General features: G+C 32.0%; 2 protein-coding genes across 4 annotated transcripts; one reads left to right on the top strand and one right to left on the bottom strand.

Moving 5' to 3' along the window:
- Positions 1-3670: 3670 nt before the first annotated feature.
- On the bottom strand, positions 3671-8801 carry LOC115708773 (uncharacterized). 2 transcript variants are annotated; one of them, XM_030636786.2, is made up of 14 exons: positions 8330-8801; positions 8127-8231; positions 7893-8039; positions 7632-7748; positions 7214-7324; positions 7043-7105; positions 6808-6934; positions 6321-6403; positions 5746-5962; positions 5094-5221; positions 4935-5009; positions 4690-4810; positions 4370-4468; positions 3671-4015 (listed from the first exon to the last, which is right to left on the bottom strand). In XM_030636786.2, exons 1-13 carry the CDS (start codon positions 8465-8467, stop codon positions 4371-4373), a joined length of 1530 nt encoding a protein of 509 aa, XP_030492646.1. In that variant the 5' UTR covers positions 8468-8801; the 3' UTR covers positions 3671-4015; position 4370. The 2 variants fall into 2 exon arrangements, with proteins under 2 accessions (XP_030492646.1, XP_030492645.1); XM_030636785.2 differs by having other exon boundaries at positions 4364-4468; positions 8330-8739.
- Positions 8802-11337: 2536 nt separating this feature from the next.
- On the top strand, positions 11338-14813 carry LOC115708913 (protein cornichon homolog 1). Of its 2 annotated transcripts, none has more exons than XM_030636940.2 (4): positions 11338-11534; positions 12137-12318; positions 12783-12905; positions 14482-14813. In XM_030636940.2, exons 1-4 carry the CDS (start codon positions 11460-11462, stop codon positions 14540-14542), a joined length of 441 nt encoding a protein of 146 aa, XP_030492800.2. In that variant the 5' UTR covers positions 11338-11459; the 3' UTR covers positions 14543-14813. The 2 variants fall into 2 exon arrangements, with proteins under 2 accessions (XP_030492800.2, XP_030492799.2); XM_030636939.2 differs by lacking the exon at positions 14482-14813 and adding an exon at positions 13046-13328.
- The last annotated feature ends 1027 nt before the right edge of the window (positions 14814-15840 follow it).

The raw sequence follows: 15840 nt of genomic DNA, 5'->3' as shown, positions 1-15840 counted from the left end.
TTTATTTTTTTGAAGAGTTTTTTATCTCTTCTTTATCATTCTCAATAGCGGTGCTCATCCAATTCATTTCGCACTATTTTGTTCATAGTACATTCGATCTGTACTAAGTGCAAATTTCATATTTTGGATCCAATCTAAGCTGCATAATAACTCAAATCATTCTAATCCAATCCGCAAAAGTACGAATTGAATCGATTAATTTAGATTGGTTAGTTTTTAATATTAAATTGCTTAATATTTATTATTTTTTTTTCACATAAATAACAATAAAATAAAAAGAAATTATTATTGCTTTATGTCGCCAACAACAAATTAAAATAAATAAAATAAAAAACAACAAACACAAGGGAAGAAAAAATTGTATGTATAATAAAATATTTAGTTTTGTTTTCCTATGTGCACTTGCATAGCAAATAAATTGCCATTGTGTACACTTACATGACAAATAAATTTTGCAACAATAAACTATTACGCTTAGATGATATTAGTGTCTTATTGCACGTCTTATAATTATCCAAAGTTGTCATAGACTATCAAATTTAGATGAGAATGACGGTAATCGAGATTGTTCAAATAGTTTTTAATGCAAAACTTTTCATCTATCTATTTTATGCATTTTTTTTATTTGATAAAATTTATCATTCAATTTTTTATTTGACAAAATTTGTCATTTAAATATTATTATTGCATGTGTTATTTTATTGTTCACTAGTATACTTTATGTAATATAACCATCAACACATATTTAAAAATAAAAATTTAAGACTTTCCACCACATTAATCATAAACTTTAAAAAATTTATAATATAAGAATTGTTCCATATTAATAAATCTTAAAGAAATTTAAATTCTTGTTTAGAAAAAAAAAATAAATTTAAATTATTGAATTAATTTAAAAGCTTAAATTAAAAAAAAATAAAAAAAATCATGTCTTTTCAAATGATTGAACTCATGTTATTGGACTTAATATGTAAGATAATTTTACAACTTACACCATGATTATATTGTCGGTTGTATTGATTATTATAGGATTAAATAGAGCATTGTACTATTGGGCACCAGTGGTGCCCAACACCTTTTATAGGTGGTGTCTCGCGATTGATTAGCGATATTCCCTAAAAACTATTTTCTTAAGCTATATGGGACCCGATACTTAATTACACCAATAGCGGTATGACACCGAGGAGGGTGCTAGGCACCAGTGGTGCCTTTTAGCGATTCTTTAAATAACTTGAATTTATACTTTTCTAGCTACAATTATTGTTGAGTGGAAAATAAAATTAATTAAAATTTAATATATAAATTCGAAATTAAAAATAATTAATTAAAAATTATAAATAGTCATTAGATAAATGAATATATGAGTTTTCTTAACAAAAAAGTAGTTTTCTTTTGGTGGTGCGGGCACTCTATGGGTCTGACGTTAGGGAAAAACCCCTGACATGGTGGGCCCCGTGTTAAAATATGAAATTAAGTATAAATAGGAATAGAAAAATAATTGTACCACACACTAATTAGAGTCTTTTACCAACTAGCATTACTAAAAGCTACTATATATGAGTTTGATCGATAATAATTTCTAAACCGATTGGATCGTTTTGATAGTTTAACTCAAACACAAATAATCTTAATTATAATGCAATTGTTGATCTTTTGAGATACCTAGGGTAGCAAATCGATTATTGAATATGTCTGAAAAATGTCTTACTATTCAATGTTTTCATAAACTTTACATTTGGATGATATATTAATTCATTATCGCACATCTTATTTTATTGTTCACAACAATTACAAAATTTGAGAAAGAATATTTCATATATGAATTGTCTCATAATAACAAGATCAATTAATATAATATCATAGAGATTTAAAATTATTTAATTAATTAAAATTAATCTCAAATTAAAAATAAATTATAAAGACCGAGTCTTGTGGGAACTAATTTAGTGGGCCTGTATTGAGCATGTCATCGTCGAGATTGTGGAAACCAAAGAAATAAATGCCCCATTGAACCATTTACCTTGTTAAAATATATATGTTGGTAAAGCATATACCAATCCTTCAATAGAAGCATCCAATAAGTTTCTCTGTTAGGTTGTTACTCCTACCGACCAGACGACAACTCGTCCTTAGGTTGAGATCAACGGTAATCGAGATCATTCAAATCTTTTCTAGTGCAAAGAAGCTAAGAAGGTCTCTCCTTCTTCAAAGTTACCCATGTTTCCATGGCAATCCAAAAAGAATACTGCAAGCCTCCGCCACTCTTGAGTCCCGGAAGTTTGGGGGTAAATGTTATCCGTGTTTTTGGAAGGGTGACACATGGCGTCTCCGAATTTACCGATTAGCCCAGAACGGTTTGGCTAAAAGTCTTTCGATGAGGAGAGGTCCAACCCAAACGGAAGGATAGGCTCAAGCCCATCCAAAGCCCTGAGGATTCGCCTTCGAGATGATGCTTATTTGGGTCCAAGAAAGCCTCCAACCTTCATTTTGGGACGAAACAGTCAAAGCCTTCTAGACGAGCGATGGGACACGTTCGGAAAGAGTACTCCAAGAGGCACCTCTGAAGCCTAATATAGGATGATGTAGCTGCCCTTTAACCTGTGTCAGAGCATAAGAATGTGCGCACCACCAAAAGTAAATTTCCCTTTTGTCCAACGGCACAAATCTGATATTGCAGTACATACATGCGTCGTGCGTCAAACACCTGCCAAAAATCGCACCCAGGCGTACGAAACACCTCCGCCCCACGAGCTAGACTTCTACTAGTGGGCCTACAATCACATATTCCATGTATTTATCCCAATAGTGGACCTAGTTTGCATAAAAATCCTAGCGGGTCACGAGTATGCCTACTCGACTCCTAGCCTATATATACTACTTTATACCTTCATGCAAAAGTTTGGAATTTGAGGAGTTAAAAAATCAGAAAGTGAGGAAACAATATAGCAAGAAGCTAGGGTTCTTGAGCTTGCAAAATCCCATTATAATACATCAAGGCCATTCAGCCAAATATAAGGGACTTGTGGACTAAGGTTAATTAACATCAGATCCACATAAAAATTTCCATCTCCATCTTTATTAGTCTATTTGATTTCTTAGCTCTCGTTTTAATTAGTTTTCAAAAATCTTGGTAAACAAGTACGTATCGAACTCACATCGAGCAAAACCATGAACCCATCGAACCTATATCGAGCTCCATCAAGAACATTTAGACGTGTATTCACTACTCTACCCCTATCAAACTTTAATCAAGCCTCTATGCAGCATGCATCAAGAACCTATCAAGCATTATTATAAAGTATTAAAACTATTCTAACTCATGTCAAAATCAAACAAAAAAATATAAACCTAACCATGAATGTAGAACAAATATAAATCTAGAAACTAAAAATTAAAAAACATCTACAAATGGAGGCAGAGTTCGACTCAACAATGGTTTCACACCAGATCTAGTATGGGTTCAGGTTTTTAGCTATGACGATGAGGGAAGATGTGATGGTTCCACTCATTAATAATTAATTTTTTTTTTCATCTCAAAAAAAAAAATTTGAGAGAGTGATTTGAATCACACTATGACAATCGTCGACGCAGAGGAATTTCCAGTCAACAAAATAATTGTCTAGCCAAAAATATACAAAGTCAGGATATGAGTCACTCCAAGCAAAACAACTTATATAAAACCAAGTTTTATTATTGCAACAAATATATTTTTACAAATTATTAAATCAATGAAAGAGAAAAAAAGAGGGGTGTACATAGAAACACCCACCTATTTAAATATAATGTGGCAAAGGACTCTTATCAAAAGTATCATACATTATAATCCTAACCCTAAACCTTCTTACATTGATCAATTATAAAAGGTAGAAAAAAAATAATGAAAGGATGTTACACTTCGTTTTTTTTTTTTTTTTGCTGAAGAAAGGATGTTACAATTGGTAGCTCTATTTTCAATGGGGAATGTTTGGTAACAGCAAAGCTGGTGAATGTCTACTAAGATAGTTTTGGAGCCAACCTACACAAAGACAAATTGGATTAGATTGAAAACTTTAGAAAGTGAGTTGATTATATGCCAACAATAAAAAAGAGAACAAATTGGATGCAAATCTATTATATATAATATATATATATATTCTTTTTTGGAGATTTGGACATGATATAATAATCCCATAATTTTTTTCAATGAGATTCTTATTCTATAGAAATTATTTGGTTGTTGGATGAACTTTTTACTAATCTCTCCAATTTCATAACAAAATCACATGATAAAATTATTTAATGTTTTTCAATCTAATCTTTACCTATGTGTATTTATTATAGTATTGTGTGATAGTTAAATAGCTGTACAATAATGAGAGCTTACTAATACATTATGCATATGCAAGTTCCTGAAAAACCATTCCCCTTTGCTCAAAGTCTCGAAACTCGTCAAAGCTCGCGCAACCTGGACTTAGTACAATGGCATCTCCTACAACATTAACAAGATGATGTATACAATGATCATACTGTTATTGGATTAAAAATAATAAAGAAAAAACAAATTACTGGGGAGATTAAGCATATTAAGCATTATCAACACCCTTAGTATACCAATTCTTTAAACTGATTTCAGTATTAGTTTTACACATTGCAAAAAATTTGAACTAATAAACTTTTGAGTATAAAGATACTGCTAAGTTAGCAACTAACCGAAATTTGCCATCCTCCTAGCAAAATGAACAGCTTCAACCAGATTTGAAGCTCTAAGACATGGAATTTCAAGACCAGCATCAGACAATGTACTCTGAATTAACGCACCTGACGATCCGAACTAGTAGCACAGACATCATACATATATGCAACATGATTAGCTAAAACTGTCCAAAAAGAAAAAACAGAGGAATATCAAATTCCAAATACTGTGTTGATATTGATTTTCGAATAAGATTGCATACTGTGATTACGCATCTGTGGTTGTTAAGTACTTCCACCAAGCGTTCGAAGCCAATAGAGTCTTGTCCATCTAATACCTGAAAAAGAAGGAACAAAATGAAGTCAAAGAAGTACAAAGCTGGAGATGTTGAAATAAGAAAGTAATATGAAGTCTAAGCAACCTTTGCGACGCCACCAAGTAAAATTACAGACTTTCGCCCCTTTAGACCCATTAGTCCTGCATATGTTGCATCAACATTGGTTGCTTTACTGTCATTTATCCATGTAATCCCGTGGCTATCATTGCATACTGCATAAGAACAGCAGTTGAAATAAAACACCCGAATATCTTAGGACAATGTTGAGTTGAAAGCTCGAGATTAACAAAAAGAACAGGTCGTCGAGTAAGGTGTAAGCACTTGAACCACATTAACACGTAATGCTTTCCCTCCAATTTCAAAAAGAAAGTTGCATTTAAAATTCAACAAGAGAGAAGTTGCAAGTACGCAAAACAAGGATCTATATCATAAGGTGTATTACATGAATAATTCATTTTCGGCTTTTTACAAAGAGAACAGAAATAGGCATCAATTTGTTCAGAAGTCTCTGCTATCTTTCAACAGAAAATCAAACTATATGGTTAGCAATGAAACAATAAGTTCAATAATAATACTAAATGAGAATTGGGTTGGGTTAGATTGAACATTTTGTGATACCCTTTATCTTGTTTAACCAATCAAATCCATCAACACTTATAGTCACTTCTTCTGAACTTTTCGTAGTATATTCGGGGACTAATTTATTGGTTATGGAATTTACTCTATTTCAGCTTACCAATTTGCATACGGTGAAGAGGCGGCCTTAGCTTTTCAATAGTTGAACCAATGGCTTCAACATCAACTCCAATTTCCAATCCAACAATAGATAGTGCAGCAACAGCAGCATTATAATAGTTGTGGGTTCCGATAACTTTCATTGCATCTAACTTTAGCTGAGAATCAATCCCTAAGGCAGGAACTTCTAAGTTGGCAATTTTTTCCTCTAGATCAATCTATTTGAGCAAAGTTTTCACTGTCAGCATTATATGTAATACTCAATGAAAAGCATTTAAAAATAATATAAAGAAAATAGTATCCACCTCCCCAAGTCACCACACGGGAGAGACATGAGGACGTAAAATTAAGAAAGTTCTTAGGCCAAATCTCATTGTAAAGGGTATAAAAGAGAGGTGTTATTGATTGCTGCTAGAAAATATTTTTAAAATATATCATACACTACAAGGGAAACAATGAACACCAAAATTAATCGAATTCTCAGCTTCTTGGCAAGCTAAAACGCCAAATTCTGTATGTTTAAATGTGCGAGTAAATGTAATACACATGTAAATATATGAAAGAAATATTACTTACTTTAATACCAGGGTAGTTTCCTATCCAAGAAAGATTAAGTTTGTACTTCAATCCATCAATTGCTTCATTTAAGTAGTGGTTATCTGAAAAGAAATACATAATTGGATGTTTAGGATATAAACAAATCGCGGGATGAAAGGCTAATTTCAAATGTATACTGTTTACGAATTTCACACATACCAGACAAGTGTCTTGACACGCAAAATGTGTTTGGTTCTAGAAATTAAATCATTCTTTTTGTTCTAAAGGCACTTGAATGAGCTATAAGAAAATTAGTTTCTCAAATCCTAATAATGCAAATTGATTCTAAGTTCAATATCAACTTTTACATTTATGTCACTTTTATAAAGAATGTACACAGGTTTCCTTTCAAAGCTCAAGTACCATGGCAAAAGTTATCATTTTCCATCTGTTAATTAACAAAAATGTCAAATGAGATTGAATACTACAATTTGAAGGGAAAGAATACATTAGGCTAAGAGCATACCAGAAGGAAGAATTGCCAACTTAGCATCAGTCATGTTAGAAAATATCCGAGATTTAGTCATTGCATAGTTCATCATTGTCTTGTGCCTTTCCAAATGATCAGGTGTAAGGTTTAGCACTGCAGCAACCTAAAAAGATGCACATATCGTTTGATGATGTCACGATAGAAAAGGCAAAGAAACAGTAATGTAACTATCACAGAAAATTAGAAGGCAAAACTTGTAAGCCTCACTCACAGATGGGGAGAAGTACTTGTTGGGAATGTCCATTTGGTAACTGCTAACCTCAACCACAGCAACCTGTAAACCATTTTTTTTTATTATAACTCTATCCTACTATTTGATCTCAAAGTGCATAGAACAGATTCAAGAAATTGACAACTAATACTTCCTAATTTTTTTTTTTACCTGAAACTTGTGTCCTGAAGAAGTTGATGGCAAACATTGTAAAGCAGCTTCTGATAGCGGATTCCCAAGGTTACCCCCCACGAATGCCTCGATGCCCAGTTGTCTAAGCATCTGGCTTTAAATAATAAACTAAATATGAAATGCTGAAGACCAAAATGCGCGAAGAAATGTAAACTAAAGAAATTGTTCAAGAAATTCCAGTCAACAACCTTTGCCACAAAATACTTAAAACATTAACAATGTAGCTTCGAGAAACAAGGCTAAATTTATTTTGGAAAAATCATATCGCCTTCAACTATGTAACAAACAGATTCTCATTAATATCTTAACTTTTAGTCTGATTTTCTGGCTAAAATTCCTACTCTTACAATGCAAAAATTACTCGTAAACATAAAAAATTTGAAGAAAACTTTACAACCTGTCCAGCAAACGTAACAACAGTCGACTTTCCATTGGTTCCTGTCACTGCTAAAACCTTAATACTCTTTGGAAGAATTTCTGCAGCAAAATCCAACTCAGACATTACCTGTTTTCCCTACATTTTCAAATTTTCACAGCAATATAAGGTTTTCAAGAATTTCAAATTTGAATTATTTTACAAGCATGATATCACTGTCAACAACAACTAATAAAAGAAAATCTTTTTATTTTTTGTTCTAGATTTCAAATATTGACTTACTGAATGCCATAAAGAGTTAAGACCATAATTTTCAAGATGAACTCCAGGGGAAACAACCACCCTGTCAGCACTATTAAGTAGGTCTCCATCAAAATTTCCAAGAACTGTTCTTAAATCACCACTATGCTTCTCAAAATGAGGATCTTCCTGTAACCAATTTCACAATTTTGAAATTTTATAAGTACATATAATCCAATCAAATGTGTTGAAGCATCATAGGTATATTATACATACCTCTAACAAACCCAAATTTTGATTATGGTCAATTGCCACAACAGAAGCTCCTCTAGCTAAAGCAAGCTTCACTGCAGCTTTCCCAGATTTTCCCAAACCAATAACCTGAAAAATAAAATCACATGAAACAAAATAACAAAACCATTTGGAAAAATGAACATGATTAAAAGAAAAATACCCAGAATCAAAAAATAAGATCTTACGGCAATGGATTGGCCTTGAAGGTCCTGAGATGAAACGCAGGCTCTAATGGACCTTGGAAGAAACCCATTTGGAGAGTGAGTGGGTTTGAGTCTGAGAATTGGGGTTTGAGATCCACTGTGGAGTGAGTTTAGCTTCATTTTGTCACGCTATATCACTAACTGGTTCTTCATTTGAAATTGAAGTTATATACAAGAAGAAGAAATATATATATATACGAATTTACACAAAAGAAATCTGGAAAATTGATTTTGGGTACCGTTTTAATTGTGTAATAAATTGCCCTTTATTTATTTTCTTTAAAAAATAAAATTGGAATGTTGTACCACTGGTCCACTACCATGAAACTCAATGACTTTGATTATTTGGATTCTGTTGGGATTTTCATCATTGGTTTGAGAGACACCTGTTAAATATGTCAACTCCACTTTCAGATTTTCAGTACGTTACTTACTGTGGCTACTTCCGAGTCAACGGTCAACCTCTTCTGTTCTATGTATAAACAAAAATAATAGCAAGTGAAGGGACTATAATCAAAAATAAAATACAAATGGGGACTTAATTGCAAATTTACTTGTTTGTTTTGATACGAGGAGTTCATGTTCATGCATTTTGTTTTAAACTTTTTTTTATCTTTCTTTCTATTTCTATATATGTATGGTTTTGATCTCACAAGATAACTACAGATTATGTTTTCTTTAATGCATATTAAATCATATCTATATAAAGTTATTTTTTACATTTTACATTTACTGGTTCGTCGTGATCTTAATTGAGGCTTTGATTTATTATTATTATTTTATTTATGGTGTTTATTGCAATTATGCTTTTACAATATTTGTAAAATCAACTATTTTAAACTTTAATTTGAACATTGTAAGTTACCTAAAATAATTATTTTTTCTATTAAATAAATATGAAAATAATAGGAAAACATATGCCAACTTTCAAATCTAAAATAAAAATACGTTTTTTGTTTTGTTGAAGTATATTTGAAATTAACTCAAATATATTTTAAGTAATATATACCATACTATAATTTAAAAATTAAGCCATATATTAAGAGATAATTCATTACGTTTTGTGGGATGTGGCAAGATAAGAGAATCGAGTTAAGAAAATGGTATTAAAGGTAGTTATTAATCTCGAAAATTAATATTGCTAACTTTCGAGATTAGTTAACCGACAATTGAGAAGATTAACAAGAACGAGTCAAAAGAGTCACTCCGAATGAGTAGCGATGCATGGTCCCTGGCATGGTCACCACCATGCAAGCCATTCGGTATGCATGCTCAAAACTCACTCGGCATGCATGCATGCTCAAGAGTCACTCGGCATGTATGCTAAAAGTCACTCGACACCACACTTCACAAGTCACTCGACATGCATTTTCACAAATTTCACTCGACATGCATCATCTAAATGTCACTCAACATGCATTTTCCAAATGTCACTCGACATGTATTTTCAAAAAGTCACTCAGCATGCATGCTGAGTGTCACTCAACAAGCCTCACTCACAAATCACTCGGCAAGCCTCACTCATAATACACTCGGCAAGCTTCCCTTGATCACAAGTCACTCAACACTAAAGTTCACAAGTCACTCGACATGAATTTTCACAAATGTCACTCGACATGCATCTTCCAAATGTCACTTAACATGCATTTTCCAAATGTCCCTCGACCATACATGTCCAATGTCACTTAGCCATGCATGCTCAATGTCACTTGTTGAGCATACCACTCAACATGGAATTTCCACAACAACATGACTAAAGTTAGTAGAATTCTCCCAAGTAAAGGAATCTTTGAGCAACATACGATCACAAGGGCAAGGTGTGCATGGGAGAAACGTACGACCACGTCTTCTGCAAGTTCTGAAAGCAAGAAGGTACGAGTAGTAGAGGCACCACACCAGCAAGGTCTGAGGACTTGACCAAGGGTACACTATAGACACTACCCCTGCGACCCGGGACCACCTGACACCAAACAAGGGTACGAGGCGCAGGACCACCTCTCGCACTTGCAATTTGCATCCTGAAAAGTGACATCTTACCTCTTTGAGACCATCATGTATCTCAGGCCACTAGAGCCTATAAATACTCATTTCTCACATATGCGAGGAGGTTAGAAAATAAATCTTGTAATCAACACATTGAATGCAGTAGAAAGAAATTTTTTCTCTCCTAAAAAATCTCATTGTCATTCGAATTTATACTCTATCTTAATCTTCATCTTATTTATGAGTTTCGTGTATAAATTTTGATTTTTCGGCCAAAAAGTTAATTGATGAGTTCTTACCGTCCAAAGAAAGAAAAAAAGATAAAATTAATTTAAGCTATGTATTATTGTATAAAATCTAATAGAAAATAAATCTTGTAATCAACACATTGAATGCAGTAGAAAGAAATTTTTTCTCTCCTAAAAAATCTCATTGTCATTTGAATTTATACTCTATCTTAATCTTCATCTTATTTATGAGTTTCGTGTATAAATTTTGATTTTTCGACCAAAAAGTTAATTGATGAGTTCTTACCGTCCAAAGAAAGAAAAAAAGATAAAATTAATTTAAGCTATGTATTATTGTATAAAATCTATTTTATAGGTTTATTAGCAAAAAAATATGGAGTAAGTTGAAAAATACCACTTTTATTAAGCAATTAATCAAATTTGCCTCTAATTTTATATTTATTTGAAACATACCTCTTTTTATATGTATTGTACCTAAAATACCCTGATATAAGAGAGTCACATGGAGAGTATCTTGAAGTGACAAGGGAAAAATTGATACAATGTTTAAAAAAAGAGGTAAAAATGATAGACTTTAAAAAAGAGGATAAAAATAAAATAGTACAATATAAAAAGGGTATAGAGTGTATTTTCAAAAAGATATCTCATGCTAAATTATCTCGGCCCATGAAAGCAGGGCTCATTTTACTACATATCGATTCTCGGCCCACTAAAATTGGGCCCATATCTATTCTCTACTCCATATTTCAGTAAAGGCGTCACCTTCATCGTCAACTTTGCGATTGCAAAAGGAAGCGCCTTTAGTTTACCCAGAAATAAATTTAAGAATATTTAAAAAATATTGAACAAAAACCTACCCTGATTTTCTTTGGTACTCAAAGATGAGCTTTGATTTGATCTTTTGGGTACTCTGTTTTTTCTTTGATTTGGCTCTCCTCTCCTCCAATTTCTATCAGGTAAATCTTCTCGTTTGATTTTTCTCTTTTTTATTTTTCACTGATATATTCTGTTTGGTTGCCGAGAAAATACTCAGGAGTATGACGTGAGTGTGTATTTCGTTCATTTATGTTTGATGTATCGTGTTGTTTCATCAATGTTGGAGTGAAAAGGTTATACTGAAGTCAGTGATGTGTTTTTGGTGACCTTAATCGAGAATTTCTATATTAGAACCGAAAATTTTGTTCATTGTTGTTAATTATGAAATCTTGAGTGAAAATAAAGGGAAAAATCACGAGATACAATAGAAATATGGTAATGTTTACAGAAGAAATTTTTTATTTTTAAAATTGTAAATATTAATCACAATTCCAGATACTCATATATACTGGGAATTTATATGAATTCTTGATCAATATCAAACAAAACTTTTAAAAAAGAGACTAAATATCAGTTAATAATGAATGTAAAGCCTTCTTTTTTTCCAAGTATGGTGTTATTCTCGAAGCTTTAGGTTTTAAAAGCATTAGACACAGCATATAGGTTTATACATGAATATTTAGAAATGGGTAGCTTCAAAAATTTGTACTTACTGCGTATCTACTACTTTTGTTTTTGGTAGCTGGTGATCTTATCAGATTTGGAGGCAGACTATTTAAATCCTTTTGAATCATCTTCTCGAATTAACTTCTTGATTGTCCCTGAATTCATTGTCCATGGAGTACTCTGTGCTATTTTCCTCTTGACATGGCACTGGCTCTTGTTTCTCATTACCCTCCCCCTTGCTTGCTATAGTGCAATGCTGTAAGTCTTTTTTCCTTCTCAACAATGTTGGTTATGGATAGATGATAGAGTGCAATGTTGTACTTTCATGTTTGTGTTTGGAAACTTTAAAATCCTTCTACATCTGCCAAAATATGGTTTATTAGTTTTAACCCTTTTCGTTTTGAACAGTATATTAATGAATTTAGCCAATTGCTTTAAAGGGAACATTTAAATCCTATGTTGCCTGGGAGCTTGCTTGGGAGAAAAATATTTCATAAATCAATAACTAAATGGATTTAAAATTTTGATTGACAGCAATTCTGATCTCCAAATTAAATGCAATGCTTTTTAATAAATTACTTGCTATATATGAGGTTATAATCTTATGCAGATGGAATTGATTGATTTGAATTTCTGTCTATGTTTGCAATTGCTTGTCTTTTTCCTCTATTTTTTTTTTTAGTTTTCTCTTTACTATCATAACCAATTGATTATTTATTCAGGTTTGTAAACAAAAGGCATCTCATTGATGTTACTGAAGTGTTTAGGGCTTTAAGTGGTGAGAAGAAGTTTAGACTTATCAAGCTCGGTTTTTATCTGTTCCTTCTATTTATAATCATCTTCAGGTTTGTTCTTTCTTCTGCATTAAATATTTTATCTGCTGAGCATTTTTAGTAGGATTTGTGTTTACTTCTTGTTCTCACTGTCTCTCTCTTGATTACAGTCTGTTTCTTCTAATGATAATTATTATTATTTGTTTCACTAGAGTTTTCAATGCTGGAAAAATGTCACTCTACAGAACTGAGTTTGGAGACTTAGATATTCGATCTTCTTATCTAGAATTTTAGTGTCTTAACTTTGTAACTTATTGTTTGTCTTTTTATTTGATTTAGAATTGGTTAGCTTGACATGATGAACTAGTTTTCAATTTTGTATCTCTTAAAGCAAGTAATTTAAGCATGCTTGTACTCATAGAAATGCACTTTGTTCTCCATTAGTGAAAAAAAATAAATAAATGAAATTTGAATTTCTTTTAGCTTAGAAAAGCATATACCTTATCTATGAGACATAAAGTTGGCCAATTTCTCTATTTTATGGAATGTGTATACTTTATACTCTGATTTTTTTTTTTCTAACATGGCACTAAATGAATGTTAGCTGATCTTCTATAAAATCTAACCCAACAAGGAAATAGAAGATTAGAACAAAAAAAAGAAAAAACAGAGACTACCCTTCCATTGTAGACCATTACCAATAAGGAACTAGGTGTAATTAAAATGCACCCTGCTTTGTGGTTGACCAAATGAAAGGTGTCAAACTTCTTCATGACATCAATTTGTGTTTCGTCAAGAAAAATAATTTCTGTTTGTAGGGTCTAATCGAATTGTTTGGCGTGAATTGTATTGAAGAAACAATCTTTTTATTTCTACAGTGAGTACTACTCGTAATTGTTCACTTGGTTAGTTGATTGTAATTCTCTAGTGATATCACATATCGTGGGAATCTTAGATAGTAAACAATGGAGGTCAGAGATGCATTTGCATCCGTCTTGTATATCAATATAAAAACAATGTCTTTTTCTGCTGAGAGCAAATAGCCAGATATTAAGAGGGTAGAGAAAAAGAAAAGAAAGGGGGGCAAGGCCGATGAATAATTATTTTGTGCAAATTTTCTTGAATTATATCGCAAATTTTGTTCTGAACAAAAGATCAAAGCATATGACATAAGATGTTATAAGTTACTTCACTATTTGAAACTGACAGTGTAAATTGGACCATATGGATTGAGTCTATTTTTGTTGCTACAAATTTCATATATTAGAGTTGGGCATGTGTTTTGGAACAAGATAAATACAATAAGAAAAACCAAACTTTAAGTAGCTGTTTAGAGGCATTTAAGGCCACCAAGGCCGTCTGGAGTAATAGTGAAATGTTAGGCAGAGTGCTTCTTCTCTTTCTTGCTAGTTACTATTTCTTTGCTTTTTGTATTTTTCTACAATTCCTGGTTTTGAATCTCCTTTTTTATTTCAATAACCAATTTCAAAATTTCTTAAAATCACATTAAGCTTTCTCACCTGTCTTTTCCTTCTATTGGTTCCAATTTTCTTATATGACCTTCCTTACCAGATTAACTTTACATTAGAAGCACTCTCTGGGTGATAGAAACTATATTTACTAATGATAACGAATCTCAAATCTGCAGGCTTATCTTATCTGCATTCAACTCCTTAACTAGTGACGAACATTACGTGGATCTATTTTGATTAACCACTGCTCGAACCACTTGATAGCAACTCATTGTAAGTTAGAGATCCTATTTTTTTTTAATTATTATTTTTCAATGTGTTTAAATTCTAGCTCATGGGAATACTTTCATTACAGCTCAAATTAGAAAAAGTTTTTTAAGTTTAGTCAAAGGGTTGGGCAAGTAGATATTTTTCAATAGCAAAAGTGTTCCCATTGATGACAAAGTAGATATTTATATGTATTCTAAACTCAAGAGTGAAAATTGAATATGATTTTTTGTTTCCATTAGATTCATATTGATGGAACCTTGATGGCTTGATTAGTGGTTTGTGAACACTTATTCGGTATACATTGTTAATTTTGAATTTATATATTTATAAATAAATATTTAAAGATATTAAGCCATTTTGGATCTGAATTTTGAAAAGATGATGGTATGTGTGAGAGGTCGTGGTTTAAACATCAGCTAGGCTAATTTGATTGAAAAGAAAGTTAAAAAATGATAAAACTATATGTTGAGAACTGTTACCTCTTATTGGTCTTGGTTAAATTAAATAATATGTATATACTATTTTAAATTAAATGTATTTATTGGGTTTTGGCTTGTTTTTTTTATACTAGATTGTGTTTCCATTTTTTGTTAATTCCCAAACTGTGACTGCATTGCGAGATTTGAAAACTTCAGAAACCAGGCCACAAAATGCAGTGTGGTGTAGTGTGATGTGTTGTGTTGGTTTTACACTATCACCATAATTGAATTATGGTGATAATTTCCGGTGAGTTATAGCTATGCTGTGATTAGAGGTCAGTGTGTGGTGGATGAGCTAGGGTTGACATAGAAATGTTGGGCACTAATGGTTTCCAACACTTACAATATGTTATATTTTTATTATTAGTGTAATTAAGTATTGGTGAAACATATTTTAGTTTAATACTAAGGGGACTTATAAAAAAAATATAAGTACACCCCATTTATAAGTTTACCCTATTTTGTTCTTAAAGTTATTATTATTTTTTTTTTTTTTGTAAAAACACTTCATTTTATTACAAAATTAGGTCTCATTTAAATTTAGGACACCCACATTGTTTTAAGAAAGCCATGTAATTATTTTTCTTTCTCCTTCATTTCCCTTTTACTCTCTCTCTCTCTCTCGAAAAATCTTTAATCATCTTCTAATCTTAGTCACCACTTTATGGTCTTCCACAGTCTTGTTTAAATTGAGAGTTTCTAATGCTGAAAGGATTCTTTTACCATGGAAGAGACTTCAATGTCGTTAATTCTAGACTCAAGGAGAGGAAAAAAAAAAACAAAGAA

The sequence above is a fragment of the Cannabis sativa genome, chromosome 3, assembly GCF_029168945.1.
Source record: "Cannabis sativa cultivar Pink pepper isolate KNU-18-1 chromosome 3, ASM2916894v1, whole genome shotgun sequence".
Lineage (NCBI taxonomy): Eukaryota > Viridiplantae > Streptophyta > Magnoliopsida > Rosales > Cannabaceae > Cannabis > Cannabis sativa.
Note: the sequence above shows the minus strand (reverse complement) of the source record. Positions and strands in the feature narration are given on the sequence as shown.